This window comes from Cottoperca gobio, chromosome 6 (genome assembly GCF_900634415.1).
Source record: "Cottoperca gobio chromosome 6, fCotGob3.1, whole genome shotgun sequence".
Taxonomy (NCBI): domain Eukaryota; kingdom Metazoa; phylum Chordata; class Actinopteri; order Perciformes; family Bovichtidae; genus Cottoperca; species Cottoperca gobio.
In genome coordinates this window covers 26,562,601-26,580,517 of record NC_041360.1, presented here as the reverse complement: position 1 = coordinate 26,580,517, position 17,917 = coordinate 26,562,601, and the positions used below count along the sequence as shown (strand labels likewise).

General features: G+C 43.5%; 2 protein-coding genes across 3 annotated transcripts in view; both read right to left on the bottom strand.

Moving 5' to 3' along the window:
• Positions 1–5,631, bottom strand: part of glg1a (golgi glycoprotein 1a) — a 46,623-nt gene extending 40,992 nt beyond the window's left edge. The window contains exon 1 of the mRNA XM_029432967.1: positions 5,220–5,631. Within this exon, the coding sequence (XP_029288827.1) occupies positions 5,220–5,558 (339 nt within the window). The 5' untranslated portion in view covers positions 5,559–5,631. The remainder of the gene's footprint in view (positions 1–5,219) is intronic.
• Positions 5,632–8,809: 3,178 nt separating this feature from the next.
• Positions 8,810–17,504, bottom strand: rfwd3 (ring finger and WD repeat domain 3). Of its 2 annotated transcripts, none has more exons than XM_029432966.1 (13): positions 17,262–17,504; positions 15,401–15,687; positions 14,949–15,220; positions 14,797–14,852; positions 14,162–14,329; positions 13,971–14,062; positions 13,748–13,862; positions 12,986–13,232; positions 12,499–12,649; positions 12,197–12,373; positions 11,593–11,807; positions 10,913–11,127; positions 8,810–9,375 (listed from the first exon to the last, which is right to left on the bottom strand). In XM_029432966.1, the coding sequence occupies exons 2-13, from the start codon at positions 15,685–15,687 to the stop codon at positions 9,232–9,234; spliced, it is 2,139 nt and encodes a 712-aa protein (XP_029288826.1). In that variant the 5' UTR covers positions 17,262–17,504; the 3' UTR covers positions 8,810–9,231. The 2 variants fall into 2 exon arrangements, with proteins under 2 accessions (XP_029288826.1, XP_029288825.1); XM_029432965.1 differs by having other exon boundaries at positions 8,813–9,375; positions 14,162–14,371.
• Positions 17,505–17,917: the final 413 nt, after the last annotated feature.

The window sequence follows — 17,917 nt, the reverse complement described above, 5'->3', positions numbered from 1 at the left end:
TAAAAACAAGAGAAAGTTTGGGTTCAACTTTAGTGCAGAACTCCTGTAAACATAATGTTTAAAACAACAAGTGATTAAGATCCTCAGGACACGACGGTCATCAACCATTCAACACTTTATCTCCGGCAAACAAGAGAAAATCTGATATCAAAGTGTTTTCATTTGCAGTTTATTTGAGTCGTGAACGTGACCTTAAACACGTCGCTCACATTAAAGAAGGTCTTCAAAAGGTCTCGATGAAAATCAGCCGGCAAACTGAAACTGCCACCGAGATAAAAACGATCCACCTGCCACCGAGTCAGAGGTTTAAATTTACCTTCTGAGAAACTTCACTTAAAATGCCAGCCAGGACACAAACTGCTGGTTTGCATTTAAATGTGACATTTGATGCTTTGTCTGCTGCGATTTCCATCATCGATCATCTGATTGTTTTTCTATTGTTTAGTCTATAAAATATCAGAACAAGGTGACGTCTGCAACTAATGATTATTATATAAATAATGTTTTCAGAAGACAGTAAAAGTGTTTATTATTAGGCCAATGCTGCAACTTAAACCGTTTTGCACGACCAAAAACAAAAACCAAAGACATACAAGTAACATTCTAACATTTAGGATGCTTTGCCTAAAATTAATAAGTTTAAATAATTCTTCATTTTCTGTTAATTAACTTATTTCAGCTCCAGAACCTGAAGATATTTCATTTACAACAATATAAAAAGAGAAAAGCAGCAGAGCTTCACGTATTTTAGAAATACCAAACATGGCTGCCGATTCATTTATGTAATTCCACTAATCATTTCCACCACGTTCCTCACACGTTCCTCACACGTTCCTCACACGTTCTTCACATGTTCCTCACACGTTCTTCACATGTTCCTCACACGTTCTTCACATGTTCCTCACATGTACAAATGTTCCTCACACGTACAAATGTTCCTCACACGTTCCTCACACGTTCAAATGTTCCTCACACGTTCCTCACACGTACAAATGTTCCTCACACGTACAAATGTTCCTCACACGTACCTCATACGTACAAATGTTCCTCACACGTGCAAATGTTCCTCACACGTTCCTCACACGTACAAATGTTCCTCACACGTTCCTCACACGTACAAATGTTCCTCACTCACACGTTCCTCACACGCACGACACGCTCCTCGCACGACACGCTCCTCGCACGACACGCTCCTCGCACGACACGCTGCCGATTCATTTATGTAATTCCACTAATCATTTCCACCACGTTCCTCACACGTTCTTCACATGTTCCTCACACGTACAAATGTTCCTCACACGTTCCTCACACGTTCCTCACACGTTCCTCACACGTTCCTCACACGTTCCTCACACGTTCCTCACACGTACAAATGTTCCTCACACGTTCCTCACACGTACAAATGTTCCTCACACGTACAAATGTTGCTCACACGTACAAATGTTCCTCACACGTTTCTCACACGCACGACACGCTCCTCGCACGACACGCTCCTCACATGTTCCTCACATGACATGTTCCTCACATGTTCCTCGCATGACATGTTCCTCGCATGACATGTTCCTCACATGTTCCTCGCATGACATGTTCCTCACATGTTCCTCGCATGCTCCTCACATGACATGCTCCTCACATGACATGCTCCTCACATGACATGCTCCTCACATGACATGCTCCTCACATGACATGCTCCTCACATGACATGTTCCTCACATGACATGTTCCTCACATGACATGTTCCTCACATGTTCCTCACATGACATGTTCCTCACATGACATGTTCCTCACATGTTCCTCACATGACATGTTCCTCACATGTTCCTCACATGACATGTTCCTCACATGACATGTTCCTCACATGACATGTTCCTCACATGACATGTTCCTCACATGACATGTTCCTCACATGTTCCTCACATGACATGTTCCTCACATGTTCCTCACATGACATGTTCCTCACATGTTCCTCACATGACATGTTCCTCACATGACATGTTCCTCACATGTTCCTCACATGCTCATCTCGTCATTTTTAATACTATAAACTAGAATAGAAATACTTGATATATTGCATGGTCAAAATCTGCATTAAAAAAAGTATTTTAAATCTATGCGTTTCAAAGCAAATACTGGCTGTAAAACGGAGCATTTCACGAGGACTTCTAACACCAGTGGGGACGCTGTCTTGTGATTCTGAGTAAGCAGATAACGGGGCACAAACCAAGGCTTGTGTTAGCGGCTGTAAGCTGCGGTTGTAGCGTATAGAGATCTCTCAGTCTGCTCTAGTTCTGCTGTTAACAAGCAGCTAATGAGCTTAAAGAAGTGAGCGAGCAGTCAGCCACAGTCCTGAGTTGATCTCTCAGCACAAACATGAATGAGCCTAAAAAAAGGTCACAAAAAGAAACAGAGTGGACTGAAAAAACATTTGGGAAAGATTTGTCAACGCGAGTCTGTGTGTAAATAATGAGTAATCCTCCACCTTTCTCAAACAACTACCTGTGGACGTGGAACAAGACAAACAGAGCCAATAGCTGCAGGGAAACGACTCACACGTGTGTTAGTGTGAACAACACCTAACTGCCTCTTGGTTCAATTTAGATTAGGAATGAGTAAAACATGTGTGACATGATTAATTGATTATGGTTAGTCAACAGACAACATATTCCCCGTCATGCATCTCCAAAAATATCAAAGCTTTGCTGCTTACGTGCAGCTTTTCCTCTGTTGTGTATAATTAATGAGAGTCTCTGTTGGCTGACAATATACATTTGACGATATCAGCTTTGCTCTGTGATGGACATGTTTGGTGACAATATATTAACTAAATTAATAATGGATTAGTTGCAGCGCTACAGTAAATGTTCTGGTTGATTCTACAACTAAATAACGCCCGATGTGATTATAAATTAGGTAACTATACACTAAGGCTGCACAATAATATTGTTTTATCGTCAACTTGAACGTAAAACACATCGCACAACACATTTTTTTTTTTTTTAAATAAGCCATTTGTAGAAAACGGAACTTTAAAATGTAAGTATCATTTTCAACAAGAAATGTGTTTTACAGTGTAGGTAGTGTGCAAACACGTGACTAAACTGTGTGACGTATGCGTGCGACGCCATGTTGGATGATATACAAATCAACAATGGCGTCTAAAGCGAACAACAACAACAATACAACTCCGACTTCTTCAAAGTATGTTGACTCTCTGGATCCTCTGCAAAGGCAACATTCAGAGGGAAAGTCCAAATGTGCGGCCGTGACCCGTACACGCTGAAGCCGTCGGATTATATTGAGGATTCATTACCACCGATTGAATATCCAGATATTGTGAACTACCTTGTGCTACAAACGTCGTGGGCAACCAACGCACAAATGAAGGCATACAAGAGCTTAGATGCTTCTAATGTCTTTGTTTCTGGCTGGGTCGGTAGTCTTCTTACCAAACCACTGAAAGATGACAGGGTGCTCGTCCATGCCCGTGTAGATCACTCGCAAAGAGCTCGAGATGCACCGCTCAAGCCGTAGTTTGTGAGTGAGAAGAGCGGCGATGTTATCCTCGCACACTGGGATTGTATGGCTGGATTAAGCGAAGCATGTTCTCACATTGGTGCTTTGCTTTTCGCAAGTGTTCGATGTTCGTTCGTTGTTTGTGATGATTGTAGGAAATCTAAAGAAGCGTTTCTCTGAGTCACGAGTAGCGTTGTTACCACAAGTATACACTGCGCACACGATTGGCATTTTCTTTCAATCTTAGACGTTTAAATACGAAGAAAATTACGATGCGTTGCAGCAACTCACACGTGAACGGGCGCAGTCTTGGTTGTGTATTCCAACCAACATGGCTGACTTACGGGTTGGGAAATAAGCGTGACGTCACATGCACACGATCAACTGAAATCAGAAAGGATTACACTTTAATATCTGTTTATTTATCGTAAGTCATTTTCCTCACATCAAGCAGCACTAATTTAAACTGTATTTTCAATGAGCAAATCCATTGTTAAAAAAACAACATCTGCAAAAATATATATAAAGCAAATCCAGAATAATGCTTGCATTACAAACTCATGACATTTACAGAAAATAGTCCACTAAGATACACAATGTGCTTCATGGTACACTTTATTGGTGATTAGTTTTATCTTCTGGTAACATGTAGCTAAACATGTCAGGACAACATTCCCTACCCTAAAGAACACTGAAAACCTTTTCCAGAGTAAAAAATAAAAAACGAGAGTCCCTGCAGAAAACAATGAATTTAAACAGTTCTGTCTGCTTCAATAAAACGTGAAAACAACGTTGCAGGTTGAACCCAAACACAGTCAATAACCAGTTCAGGTAGTTGTGACAGACACGGTAATAGAGCTTACTCTATATTCTGCAATGTTCTGCTCTGTAATTAAACGAAACGTTGTAATTAACGAATTTCACCAGCGAAAGGCTTGGTGGTATCTGGGCTAACATCTTGTTGAGGCTACAACTGCTAGCAGGGTAACGTTAGCAAATAGTTAGCTGCCTTAATAAAAGCTATCCTGGTTTAAACAGTTACCATGTTATCAGTCTGTTTAGTACGTCTTGTGGTGAATTGTAGTTTCGAACTGTTAAGACAAATTGTTGGGGCCAATTTTACATTTAGCAGCTAGCTAGTCCAGATCAGTCTTCTCGTAACTCCGAACTGCGCTAATAAACTGCCAGTGTACTGTGTTATAGCTCATTAGCAGATCAGTGACAACAAGCTGAGCAACGTTTTGAGTTCATCTATAACAAGTACGTCTTCTGGTGAATTCGGCTCAAAAAGGGCTCCACAGAAAAACATTTATTTCAGTGTTATCCAGTTGTTTTCTGCCAATCTACGCTACGCTGTTCCAATGTGTTGTATGCATCAGAGACGAGACACATGAGTCGACACGGCTTCAAAAACCTGGAAGTCGTAAAGAAGATAAGCGTCATTTGTGGTATTGCCTCATGCCGAACTGAAGAGTGGATCTTGAGGACTCTGAATATGTGTTCAACCTTGTTCTACAGTGTGTGTCATATTGAGCATGATATCATAGCTCATAAATGGCTGAATTTTCGACCGACATTGGCGTGACGTTCTCTCAATACGAGGGCTAACGGCTAGCTAACCATGGCAGCTAACGTAAGGTGGTTTGTTCAGCAGGCACACCCTGCTTCTTTCCCTGCAACCACAGCACCCTGTCCCGCTAATGTACCTCTTTCTTGTCCTGAAGACACTCCAGCACCGCCAGGTTGTTGTTCCAGGAATGTTTGGGGCAAAGCCGGGTCAGGTCCTCCCTGCACACCCCCTCCTCAGACAACTTCCAGCCGGTAGAGCGCCGCCGAGGCAGCGAGGCCCCAGCGCCCAGGTTCCTCTCAGCGGCTACCGGGTTCCCCACAACCGGCCCCGGACCTCCGGGTGGATTCTGTGGGATATCGGCATTAACAGCAAGTTTGGCTATAACGTTGTTTTGTCCTCGAATTGGTTGCAAAGACGACAAGATGCACATAAAAAGCAGGAGCAGAGGAACACGTATACAGTCCGCCATCTTCATAGAGCCAGTCAGCCTGCTGCTGCATTCAGGAGCTGTGGGAAATATGTGAACTAGTAAAGTTGCAGACGTTTGCTTCTTCTTTCTGTGACACTGGGGGGTATGGAAGCCCCAAAACGACAAGACTAACAATGAATTTAGCCTAGTGGTGAAAAAAAGATCCTGTTAGTCATTAGAATAACAAACTATCTCAAAATAATGAGAAACTTATTAGATACGAAGTCCTTATTTTGTGATATTAAGTCATTATTTTGAGATATTCCGTAATTATTTTGAGATTTTAACTCATTACTTTGAGTTATTAACTCATTACTTTGAGTTATTAAGTCATTACTTTGAGTTATTAAGTCATTACTTTGATATTTTAACTCATTACTTTGAGTTATTAAGTCATTACTTTGAGTTATTAAGTCATTACTTTGAGATTTTAACTCATTACTTTGAGTTATTAAGTCATTACTTTGAGTTATTAACTCATTACTTTGATATTTTAACTCATTACTTTGAGTTATTAAGTCATTACTTTGAGTTATTAAGTCATTACTTTGAGATTTTAACTCATTACTTTGAGTTATTAAGTCATTACTTTGAGTTATTAACTCATTACTTTGAGATTTTAACTCATTACTTTGAGTTATTAAGTCATTACTTTGAGTTATTAAGTCATTACTTTGAGTTATTAAGTCATTACTTTGATATTTTAACTCATTACTTTGATATTTTAACTCATTACTTTGAGAAAGTTTCTCATAAATGATCTTTTTTCCATCACATTGGTGGAAATGGACCGCTCATGAATAATTAATGAGCATGTGTGTGTTCATGCTGTGAGTCATCCAATCAACATGGAAATGTCTTTTTGTGGCAATATTATTTAAATAGCAGATGATTAAAACATTTAAGTATCTAATAAACAAAGCGTTGATACTGCAGGACTTTGACATTTCGTATTCAAGAAACAAAAGAGATTTAATGGAAACATGTTACTTCTAGTTAATAGAAATATGAATCAACTACATTTTGATATAAGAATTAAAGGTCTGATGAGTCTGGCTTGTTAAATGTTACACATGAGCAGGGTTGGTTGGGTAGTCTAGTGGTCTAGTGTTACGCCTTCCAAACAAAACACTAGAAGGTTCAATCCCAGGCTGAGAGACCTTCACTTTTCATCGGCTGCTGGTTAGAATATAAATTCTGCCAGAGAAATAGGGCAGAGTGAAAAGTGTGCCAACATAAGTGTTTGTATATACGACATAAAAGACCTAAAATAAATGTAGGAACATGGATTTAAACTCCCATCTCCCCCTCAGTCTCCTTATCTTCTGAACCTTTCATTAACTGAAAAAGCACATTTGTTAGGGACTATTTTCAGCGGTGGATTAATCCACATTTGGTGCACTATGAGTATTTGTGGCAGCGGGACGGTGTGTGTGGGATTGAGTCATAAATAAACTAGTGTGTGTGTTCGTGGCGATGAAGGACCGGGTGCCACAGTGTGAGCCACACGCGCATCTTTTCGACAAACTCTCTTAGCAAATGTGGCATTTTAAAGCCGATAGAAAAGTAACGTTCATGGAGGAAAATAAACTTTAAACATCACAGCATATAATATAGAAACCATCCTCACCGACACTTTATTTAATAAGAGCTTTTTAGTGCCTTTAACTGTTTAATTCTAATATTAAATAATGCGTTATACAATTCAAAGTAAATTAAAGAGAGTGAAATTTGCGAGAGAATGCTGAACGCAAAGCTTGTACTTCTAACTTTTACCATATTTACAGTACGCGTCACATTTATTGTACGACTTGTAAACCTTGAAGCTGGTGATTCAGATTCATCCTGCACAACTAACAGTCCACGGCGACAAACTTCATTAAAAATAACTCATAATCTTTATTAACTTTGAAGTCGTACACAAACAGTTGGTAGCAAATATACATATATACAACCTCCTTTAGAAAGACCACACAGGAAGTTAAAATGTACAACAGCTGAGTCCCTTTGGCACTTAATGTTCAGATGGGAGTTAAAACGAAGAAACGCATTTTCATTAACTGTGGGAGGAAAATCCAACATGTTCAAAAAATGAGGGGGGGGGGGGGGGGGGGGGGGGGGTTGTAAACAATCACCTACAGATCATGACCCTTTCACATCACTGCTGATCATTTCACAGATCACACCATCAGGTTGTAAACGGATCCACATTATTCACTCTGACATTTTATAGACCAAACGATTAATCTAGGAAATAAAACGTTTGTTGCCGACAGACTTCCATTCACTCTGTGAAGCGTAACCGACAGCGAACATTCAATCCTCTTTATGTCAAAGTGACGAAATGTTGTGTTCGTGGTGGATTCAAGGACCCTCCGAAATCACAGACTTCAGTTACCTGCTCAATTTTGCCATTAATTAAAAATCCAGGAAAATCGTTCAAATAATATTTGTTGTCGTCTGGTCTCAAATCTCGAAGTGTGTTTGAACGTTTCAGGATTAACGTCCTGATCACAACAAAGGCCGATTTTAATTTGCCTTCAAATCTCTAGTTTTCTTAATTAATCTAAAAGGTGATCAGTAGAGACGTTAAACCAGTGGTAATGTTCCTTTAACCTGTTGAAGCACACTTAAGAAACCCGTTGAGCATGATCTAGCTCCATTACTACAAATCAGAAGCTGCCGTTTGGATATATGAAGCTTTTATTCCTCCTTTCCCAGTTCTTTGAATACTAACCCACTGCTCTGATATCGTTCAAAGATATCGACACGTGTTATTAGATCAAAACCTTCTGATAATATCGGTGCTGCCAATAAATTATGCACGAATGCACTCGATACGAGATTCAACAAATGTTAGCCGACTCCTCAAATGCAACAACTTTTATGTCTTTTGTGAAACTGAATATTCGGACTGTTGGTCGCACAAGAAAGCAGTTTGAACACGTCGAGCGTTTCTCAAAGAACTTGTGGATTATTATTATTATAATTATTATAATTATTATTATTATTATAATAATCCGTGCGTCGATTGATTTTCATTTCCATACAGAACTTAAATGGGACCAATGGCTGCGTGAACATGTAGGGAAAAAACACGATGCATCTAAAACTGTACAGCCTGGAAATAAAGTGCACATGACGTGTAGTTGAAGCGCCACGCACGCACGCACGCACGCACGCACGCACGCACGCACGCACGCACGCACGCACGCACGCACGCACGCACGCACTCTTCTGTTTGTTGACTCGAGCCTTCAAACACGCCGACTTCTTTAGCAGCTGAGGAGAAGAAGAAGAAGAAGAAGAAGAAGAAGAAGAAGAAGAAGAAGAAGAAGAAGAAGAAGAAGAAGAAGAAGAAGAAGAAGAAGAAGAAGAGCATCTTATGACTTTCTTTAGGAGACCCATTCCTCACTCTGTCCAGTCATCACACACCTGACTCCAACACCTGGCTTTCTGTGCAGGTCAAAGGTCACCACACGTGCAGTAACGTGTAATGTTGAAATAAGAAAAAGGGAGAAACTATAAACGTTGAAATGTTTCCTCGGGTCGATCGCTCCCAGACATCAGTTTCTCTCCGTGTCTGAACAGATAGAAGTTGAGCAGCATCTGCTTCACAGTTCCGCCCGGACTGCGTCCTCTCCACGCGCTCGCTGTGAGAGAAACAGCTCCTTCCTGTTCACTCCCACCTGTAGAGCTTCAGCATCTTCTCAGTGAGCGAGGCCAGGAAGTGCTCCCCGTTCACCGAGAACGGGCTGATGTCCAACACCGGGAGGTCGGCAGGAAGCTTCTGGAGCAGAGAGCCGCTGCCTGCATCCCACACCTGAAGAGGAGATGAGGAAGAGGAGGGGGAGGAGATGAGGAAGTTCTTCAGCAACTTTTGGCTCTTTTAACAGAAACCATAAAACAGCAAAATAAAATACATTTAGAAATGTACAACAACAAATAAACTTATTTTATGCAATTCAAAAGAAGTCTTTAGGCGAAGTTATGCTCTTAAAAATAAATAAATATAAACTAAATGAAAAAAATTAAATACTTGAATTTAAGTAACGCACTCTCACTCTCACTCTCTCTCTCACTCTCTCTCTCACACACACTCTCTCTCTCACTCTCGCACACACTCTCACTCACTCTCTCACACTCTCTCTCACACTCTCTCTCACACTCTCTCTCACACTCTCACTCTCTCTCTCACTCTCGCACACACTCTCTCTCACACTCTCTCTCTCACACACTCTCTCTCTCTCACTCTCGCACACACTCTCTCTCTCGCACACTCTCTCTCTCGTGCACACACACTCTCTCTCTCTCACTCTCGCACACTCTCTCTCTCGTGCACGTGCACACACACACACACACTCTCTCTCACTCTCGCACACTCTCTCTCTCACACACTCTCTCTCTCTCACTCTCGCACACACTCTCTCTCTCGCACACTCTCTCTCGTGCACACACACTCTCTCACTCTCGCACACTCTCTCTCTCTCTCTCACACACTCTCTCTCTCTCGCACACTCTCTCTCGTGCACGTGCACACACTCTCTCTCTCACACTCTCTCTCTCACTCTCGCACACACTCTCTCTCTCTCGCACACTCTCTCGTGCATGTGCACACACACTCTCTCTCACACTCTCTCGCACACTCTCTCTCTCACACACTCTCTCTCTCACACTCTCTCTCACACTCTCACTCTCACACACACTCTCTCTCACTCTCGCACACACTCTCTCTCACACACTCTCTCTCTCTCACTCTCGCACACTCTCTCTCTCGTGCACACACACTCTCTCTCTCACTCTCGCACACTCTCTCTCTCGTGCACGTGCACACACACTCTCTCTCACACACTCTCTCTCTCTCACTCTCGCACACACTCTCTCTCTCGCACACTCTCTCTCTCGTGCACGTGCACACACACTCTCTCTCACTCTCGCACTCTCTCTCTCTCTCACACACTCTCTCTCTCTCTCGCACACTCTCTCTCGTGCACGTGCACACACTCTCTCTCTCTCACACTCTCTCTCTCTCTCTCTCACACACTCTCTCTCTCTCGCACACTCTCTCGTGCATGTGCACACACACACTCTCTCTCACACTCTCTCTCGCACACTCTCTCTCTCTCGCACACTCTCTCTCTCGTGCACACACACTCTCTCTCGTGCATGTGCACACACACACACTCTCTCTCTCGTGCACACACACTCCCTCTCGTGCACACACACTCCCTCTCGTGCACATGCACACACACACTCTCTCTCGTGCACGTGCATGCACACACACTCCTTCTCTCGTGCACGTGCATGCACACACACACTCCCTCTCTCGTGCACGTGCATGCACACGCACACACACACACCATGGTTGAGTTGGAGGCCTCGTCCCCAGCGCAGACCAGCGCCCCTCCACCGTCTGGACTCTTGAAAACGGCGTTCTTGGTGAGCAGTTTGCAGGACGAGCCGGCGTTGAACGTCTGCACGGGAGAGCAGGAGCAGCTGGGCAGCTGACTCGAGTCCTGCTGAGGCGTCCTGTTCAGAGACATCAGGACGCAGCGCAGAGACGGGTTGGAGCGTCCTGCAAGAGACACGGGACACTCACACAGGTGGCCTCAACAGAACCCTGCACTGATCCAACATGTTTAAATCTGCTGTAAACACTTAATCTCTGTCCTGTTGCAAGAATATATATATATATATATATATATATATATATATATATATATATATATATATATATATATATATATATATATATATATATATATATATATATATATATATATATATATATATATATATATATATATATATATATATATATATATATTAAACCAATAATAACAAATTAATAATACAATAATTTAGAATTGATGACAGGATGAGCTGTCAAAAATTGTATAAAAATACATTTATTTATTTATTATTTATATATAAATAAATGTTTATTGTGGTGAAGCTCATCCTGTGTTGTATTCAGTCAGCTGTGTGTCGGACTGACTCGCTCAGCCTGGTGGTGTTTCAGGGTACGAGTGAGTCTCACCTGGCCTGTAGGTGACCAGACAGTGACGGCTCTCCGTCTCCACCTGGATGTCGGTGCAGCCGGCGGTCTCCAGCGGCAGGGCGTGCGGTCTGTATGTGGTCTCGTTGACCTGCTCCCAGAAACAGCCGCCCTCCAGAGAGCCGGCGATCAGCCCGCCGCAGGGGAACGAGCTGGAGGCCGCCCGCGGGACGTAGCACAGAGACGCCACCGGACACCTGGAAGCATCAAGAGTTAGAGGAGAAACAACTTGTGGTTAATTACTATTGTTCTAGTGGTCGCCTTAATGAGCCTCTAGAAACACATATTGTTTAAACCTTCCAGCCTCACGACAGCATTTCACTGGCGCTGTAACGAAGCTCCATGGCACTCTCACTTTTATTATCAGCGTTAAACCATCAGTAGAATTAGACTCCAGCGGCGCTGCGTAGGATCATGTGATCCAAACATTTACAAAACTCCAGAAGTCCATTAACTTCACTCAAAAACTGAAGAAATGTGAAAACATTTAGTTCAATAAATGCACTTTGAAAAGCCTTTTCCTTCAGCTCCAGCTCTCAATCATTTACGTGTGTGTGTGTGTGTGTGTGTGTGTGTGTGTGTGTACCTGGAGCGCAGCGGCTGCAGCTCCTGGACGTGAGTGCTGGTGTCTCTGGTGTCGTAGACGAGCACGGAGCCGTTGCTCAGACCTGCGTAGACGTAGTTACTGTTGTCCAAACACCAGCAGCAGCTCCACACGGGTTTACCTGCGTTATAGGTCTGAACCACGGTGTTGGTCAGCAGACTGCAACGCAACACACACACACACACACACACACACACACACACACACGTCAGTCCATTTATTACATGATAACATCCAATTATATAGACAAACTACTGTGTGTGTGTGTGTGTGTGTGTGTGTACCTGGTCAGTTTGATGGTGTTGTCCAGAGCCGCAGACAGCAGCAGGCTGTCATTCTGTCTGTTGAAGGACAGACCTCGGATCTGTTTACTGTGGATGGGAACGTACTGACTCGCCTTCATGTTGACCACGCTCACCTTCTTCACCCCACAGCCTGGAGGAGGAGACAGGAAGGAACCTGTGAGCCATGCGAGTGGAGGAAAGGTTCATGTCCCTGTCAAAGGTGCTACGAGTACGACCTAGAAACTAGAACACCAGAAGGTGGCGTCTGTCTGCAGAGACCCTGCAGCCGCTCCGTCTCAGCGTCGACCTCTTTAAAAGCAGGTGCCGAAGCTTCTGGGATTTCCTTTTCTTAAACGTATTTTTAAACTGATACAAGCAGCAGAAACTAAGAGCTTCAGCAGTAAGTTTTCAGCTTCTCACATATGGAGATTTCCTGCGCTTGTGTCTTTAACCTTCACAGCAGTCTGTCTGCCACCTTTACACTCACCAGGCACCAGCGTGGAGTGAGGGGAGGGCTGCGAGGCCAGCAGGCAGCTCAGAGGTTCACAGTACGACAAGACTCTGGAGCCCCCGGCCTGAGACACCAGCACCGCCTTGGAGAAACTGTACTGGGCCGTCCTGGAGCCGTCCGCCCTCTGAGACAGACCGAGGAGGAGCGAGGTCGACGCCGAGGAGGACGAGGAGGAAGAGGGGACTGAGCTTCGACCAGCGTGCGCCATCAGAGCCCTCAGCTCCTACGCAGACGGGAGAGGAAGAAAGGTTTTAAACAGGAAGTAATTATGCATTTAAAAAACACAAGAATAAATAAACCTTAAACCTTTTATTAATTTGTTTTTTAATGCCGTCATGTACACGTTAATCAAGACACAAATATTGATAATAAGCTGTAAAATTACTTTATATATTTTATGAAATGTGACAATTAATTATTCTGTCTTTAAATTATGAAATACGTCAAAAACTATCTTTAAAAAAAAGGACTTAAAATGTCACTTTTTGTGCTTTAATTTACTACTAATAATAATAATAATAATAATAATAATAAACTTAGTCATTTTATACATTTGTGCATCTTAAATGCATAAATTAATGATCGGATTAGAATTAACCAGTGATTAATTACTTCAGACTGAAGGGACCTGCACGTGACTTTGTTACTAATAACTTAGAAAACTTAGAAATTAAGTTGTTACGTCAAAGAACTCACGAGATTTTGAATCTTTCAGACAGAATCAAACCGAACTCGTACCTGCAGCTCTTGTTGTGCTTGTCCATATTTGTTGGTGACGACCTGCAGCTTCAGTTTGTACTGAGCTGATTCCAGTTCAGCCTTCCTCCTCAGAGACTGCTCCTGCTCCAGAGACCTGCATGCACACGCACACACACACACACACACACACACACACACACACACATTACAGCAGCAGTACTTCCTGAGACTTTAATGTTCAGCTTGTTAAACCATCACTCACTTCTTTAAGCTCTCCTGCTCAGAGTTGTCCAGCGCTCTCAGCTTCGGAGCGTAAAGCAGAACGATGTCTGAACGCTTCGCTTTCTTGTTGCACTAAAGAGAAACATCGTCATCAGGACGTGAGCTGCAGCATCAGACAGCGTTATTATAAGACTGTCAGACTTCCTGTTAAACCTCAGTAACGTCACTGACCTGTGGACATTTAGCAGACGGGCCCTGAGCCTTCAGCCAGCGCTGGATGCAGGTGAAGCCAAAGAGGTGTCCGCAGCGCAGAGCGGAGAGTCGGTGCTCGCCGGCCGTTGTCCACGCCTCGAAGCAGATGGAGCAGATGTCGCCTTCGCCCTCTTCGGCGTGCGGCGGCTGGATAGAAGCCGAGGCCACGAGGCCGTTACCATCAAATTCCTTTATGCCCAAAGCAATCGAAGTGCATCGTCACTTAGTTTGTTGTACCAGCTGTTCATAGTAACTGGACTGCATGTTGTGATCATGAGTATTTAAAGCTCAGTGATCGTGAGATGAAAACATTTAAGAGCTCGAGCACCAACAACCAACAGCTCCGTATCACAGATGAAGAGTGAAAACATTGATCATCGTCTTTCAGATACGCCTTTATTTTGAAATTCCCATTGCACGTCTGTCACCGAGTGCACCAGCAGCCTAAACATTCAGTGCTTTAGTGGTCTTCATTCTTTTTATAAAGAAAAGATTGTTTTTCATTTACATGTCTGGAAGACTTGTTATAAAATTGATATTTGATATTTGAGTGCATTTTGTCGGTTGGTATAAATGTAACTGGACATGTGATGTGGTATCGTGATGAACGTTACCTGGACGTTCTGGTTCTTAGCGTCTGTCCTCTCACCATCTGCAGCTGAACTGGAGTCTGAACACAGGTTGAAAGAAAACCAAAGTGTAGGCTGAGAACACGGCAGACTCCGCACGGGGCTGTAAAGACAAAGTAAACGCTGGTCGGACTCACTGGTTGCACCGGCTTCCTGTGGTTGCGTGTGTTGGGCGGAGGCGCTGAGGCGAGGACCGGTGGGCGGCACGTGGACGACAGGCTCTGGAGCCGCAGGCGTGCCTTCTTGATCTCCCCGCTCCTCTTCCTCCTCCTCTTCAGACTCGCTGACCTCGGTGGTGCTGCCAGACCCCGGCTCAGCCACGCTGGCTGCCGGCGCTCGGAGCAGGAAGTCTGGGAAGCCTCTGGAGGGCGCTGCAGTCTGGCTGGGGTAGTGCACCCTGAGGCCCTGCCTGCAGCACACACAAGGTTACACTCAGGACACTGAACTGACAGAACACAGCTGCTGAGAGGAGACTGGAGCATCTGAACTAACCCATATGGTACTTTTATAAACAGCATGCACGAGAAATATCAAAGTAAAGCACGTGAGGCATAAACCTCATAAACCCTTCAGGTGTAGTTCTGGGTACCTGAGTCTCCTCCGTATGGGAGCCCCCTGAGCTGTTGAATACGAGGCTGCAGAGCTGCCCACCGCTCTCTGACTGAACGCCCAGGTGGCAGGAAGCCTGGACGGTGCACGAGCCGCCGTCCGTCTTCCTTCATTGTCTTCATCGTCGTCCTCGTCCAGCTCGGTGCTGCTGCCGGAGTCTGAGATGACGTGTGGGGCGTTGGCGTCCGCAGCTGCAGCAGCGGCCGCCGGCTGTCTGCTGCCTCTTCCCTGCATCTCGCCAGGGGAGTCTACCTCCATGGCCTCCATCTGAACACAAGAACACGTGTTAGATGGTTTAATGATAATAATTAATACTTTTATACGTCTCAGGATTTCAAAAGACAATCAATTCATTTGAATCGTTTTATATTCAAACGTTCGGCCTTTGTTTCAGTAAAATGTGCGTGAACATTTGATATGAGTTTACAGTTCATTATAATTGAGGAGTTGTGTTTGGGCTGCGGCGTTCTGCAGGTAACACTTGTTGACTTCTTGCATCTTCTCTACTGAATGTTTAGTTTGTTACGCCTCCTCCTTGTGCGTGCGTGTAGCTCGCACACCATCTGTGGAGGCCTGCGCCACGTTGTCTCACGCAGAGATAAACAAGCAACTTTATATTAATGAGCTGCACGGCTCTTAATGGATCCACAAAATATGAACACATCACTCCTGTTTCAGCTGCCCTGCACTGACTCAGACACTTTTAGAATTAATTAAACGTTTTACAACATTTGAAAAGCTTCTCTAATTAAAAATGGATTGTGTATTGGTGTTTGTATGATGTGATGTTTAACTAATGCATTTTACACTTTCACTTGGAGTATTAGTTTAAATCTGTGTTTGCACTTTTAAAGCACCTGGTTAAGAAAGGTAAAGATTATTATTATTACAGTCTTAGTGCATTTAATGCATGCTACCCCTGCTCCCCCAGACAGAAAGTCTAACTCTGCAGACACATGATGACCTGATCGAATATGATGCATTGCAGTAGATTAAACTACTAAACAGTGAGGTTTTGAGTGCAGGACTTTCACTTGTAGTGGAGTGTTTTCTGTGTGGTATTAGTGCTGTTACTGAAGTAAAGGGTCTGAATACATCTTCCCTCCACTGCTGCATGTATTTAGATAATAGTCAAATCTAATCTTTAACTTGTCAGCTGTACTGGAGACAAACTCTGCTGCAACGAGCTGCACAACGTCTAAAGTCACACAACCTCCATGCTGTGCAAACTGACTGATTGGCAAAGTATACAGTAGTTAGAGGTGACACCTCGCACCGTGAAGTACAGTACAGATGTTTCTGACAGTCAACTGTCCAGTAATTTACCTTTAAAATGCATGAATCTATCTGTTAACAGGGATGGACATACCTACCCCCGTGTTCTCCGGGGCCAGGTGGGGCCTTCTGCGGCTCAGCCCCGAACTCGAGACCGAGGTCGCAGAGGCCTCCATCCAAAAACAGAGCTAACAGTAGCTCCTTGTATTCAAATCATACTTTAGTGAACATGGACTTTAGTGTAGCTTTATAATATATACGCAACGCTATTGAATAACATAATAATAATAATAATAATAATTATTATTATTATTTGATCCCCTGGTAACCACGGACGCTTGAGCTACATCCCGCTAGCATTCGTGATGCTGTGAGGCTGCCAACATGCGTTTAATCACTTATATATATATATATTATATATTTTTATTAGAGTCCACAGATAAATGAGTAATGTCGATATTAACTACGGTGTTGTTACTGTTTATTAAGATTAAGAAAAGTAGTGATTTTCGTATAAGCGGGTCTAGCTAGTTAGCTAGCGGACCAGGCTCGTAGCGGAGTCCTACCTGAATGGAAGTGACGGGTTAGCAGTGGGAGAACACACACGGTACCAACATGGCTCCACGGCGGAGACACAACTCAAACGGGTCTGGTTCTGGTGGTTCTTTAACGGGTTTACTTCAGGAGTGTTGATGCATTCAGGACCGCGGTGGGTCAGGGATCGAATCTCCCGGCGCCAGCCCGCTCAGCCCGCCCCATCCTGCCGCGACGTCACCGCCGAAGATCGCATGTTGCCGAGATGAACAGCTGTTAACAAACACAGGTGTGATGTTAACAAACACAGGTGTGATGTTAACAAACACAGGTGTGATGAACAGCTGTTAACAAACACAGGTGTGATGTTAACAAACACAGGTGTGATGAACAGCTGTTAACAAACACAGGTGTGATGTTAACAAACACAGGTGTGATGAACAGCTGTTAACAAACACAGGTGTAATGTTAACAAACACAGGTGTGATGTTAACAAACACAGGTGTGATGTTAACAAACACAGGTGTGATGAACAGCTGTTAACAAACACAGGTGTGATGTTAACAAACACAGGTGTGATGAACAGCTGTTAACAAACACAGGTGTGATGTTAACAAACACAGGTGTGATGAACAGCTGTTAACAAACACAGGTGTGATGAAACAGCTGTTAACAACACAGGTGTGAT

Coding starts and splice junctions, on each gene's coding strand:
- rfwd3 (XM_029432965.1), bottom strand. CDS start 15,687: ATGGAGGCCATGGAGGTAGACTCCCCTGGCGAGATGCAGGGAAGAGGC. Junction 13,233..13,747: donor AAGCACAACAAGAGCTGCAG/GTACGAGTTCGG, acceptor CCGTCTGCGTAG/GAGCTGAGGGCTCTGATGGC. Junction 12,374..12,498: donor AACACCATCAAACTGACCAG/GTACACACACAC, acceptor GTTGCGTTGCAG/TCTGCTGACCAACACCGTGG.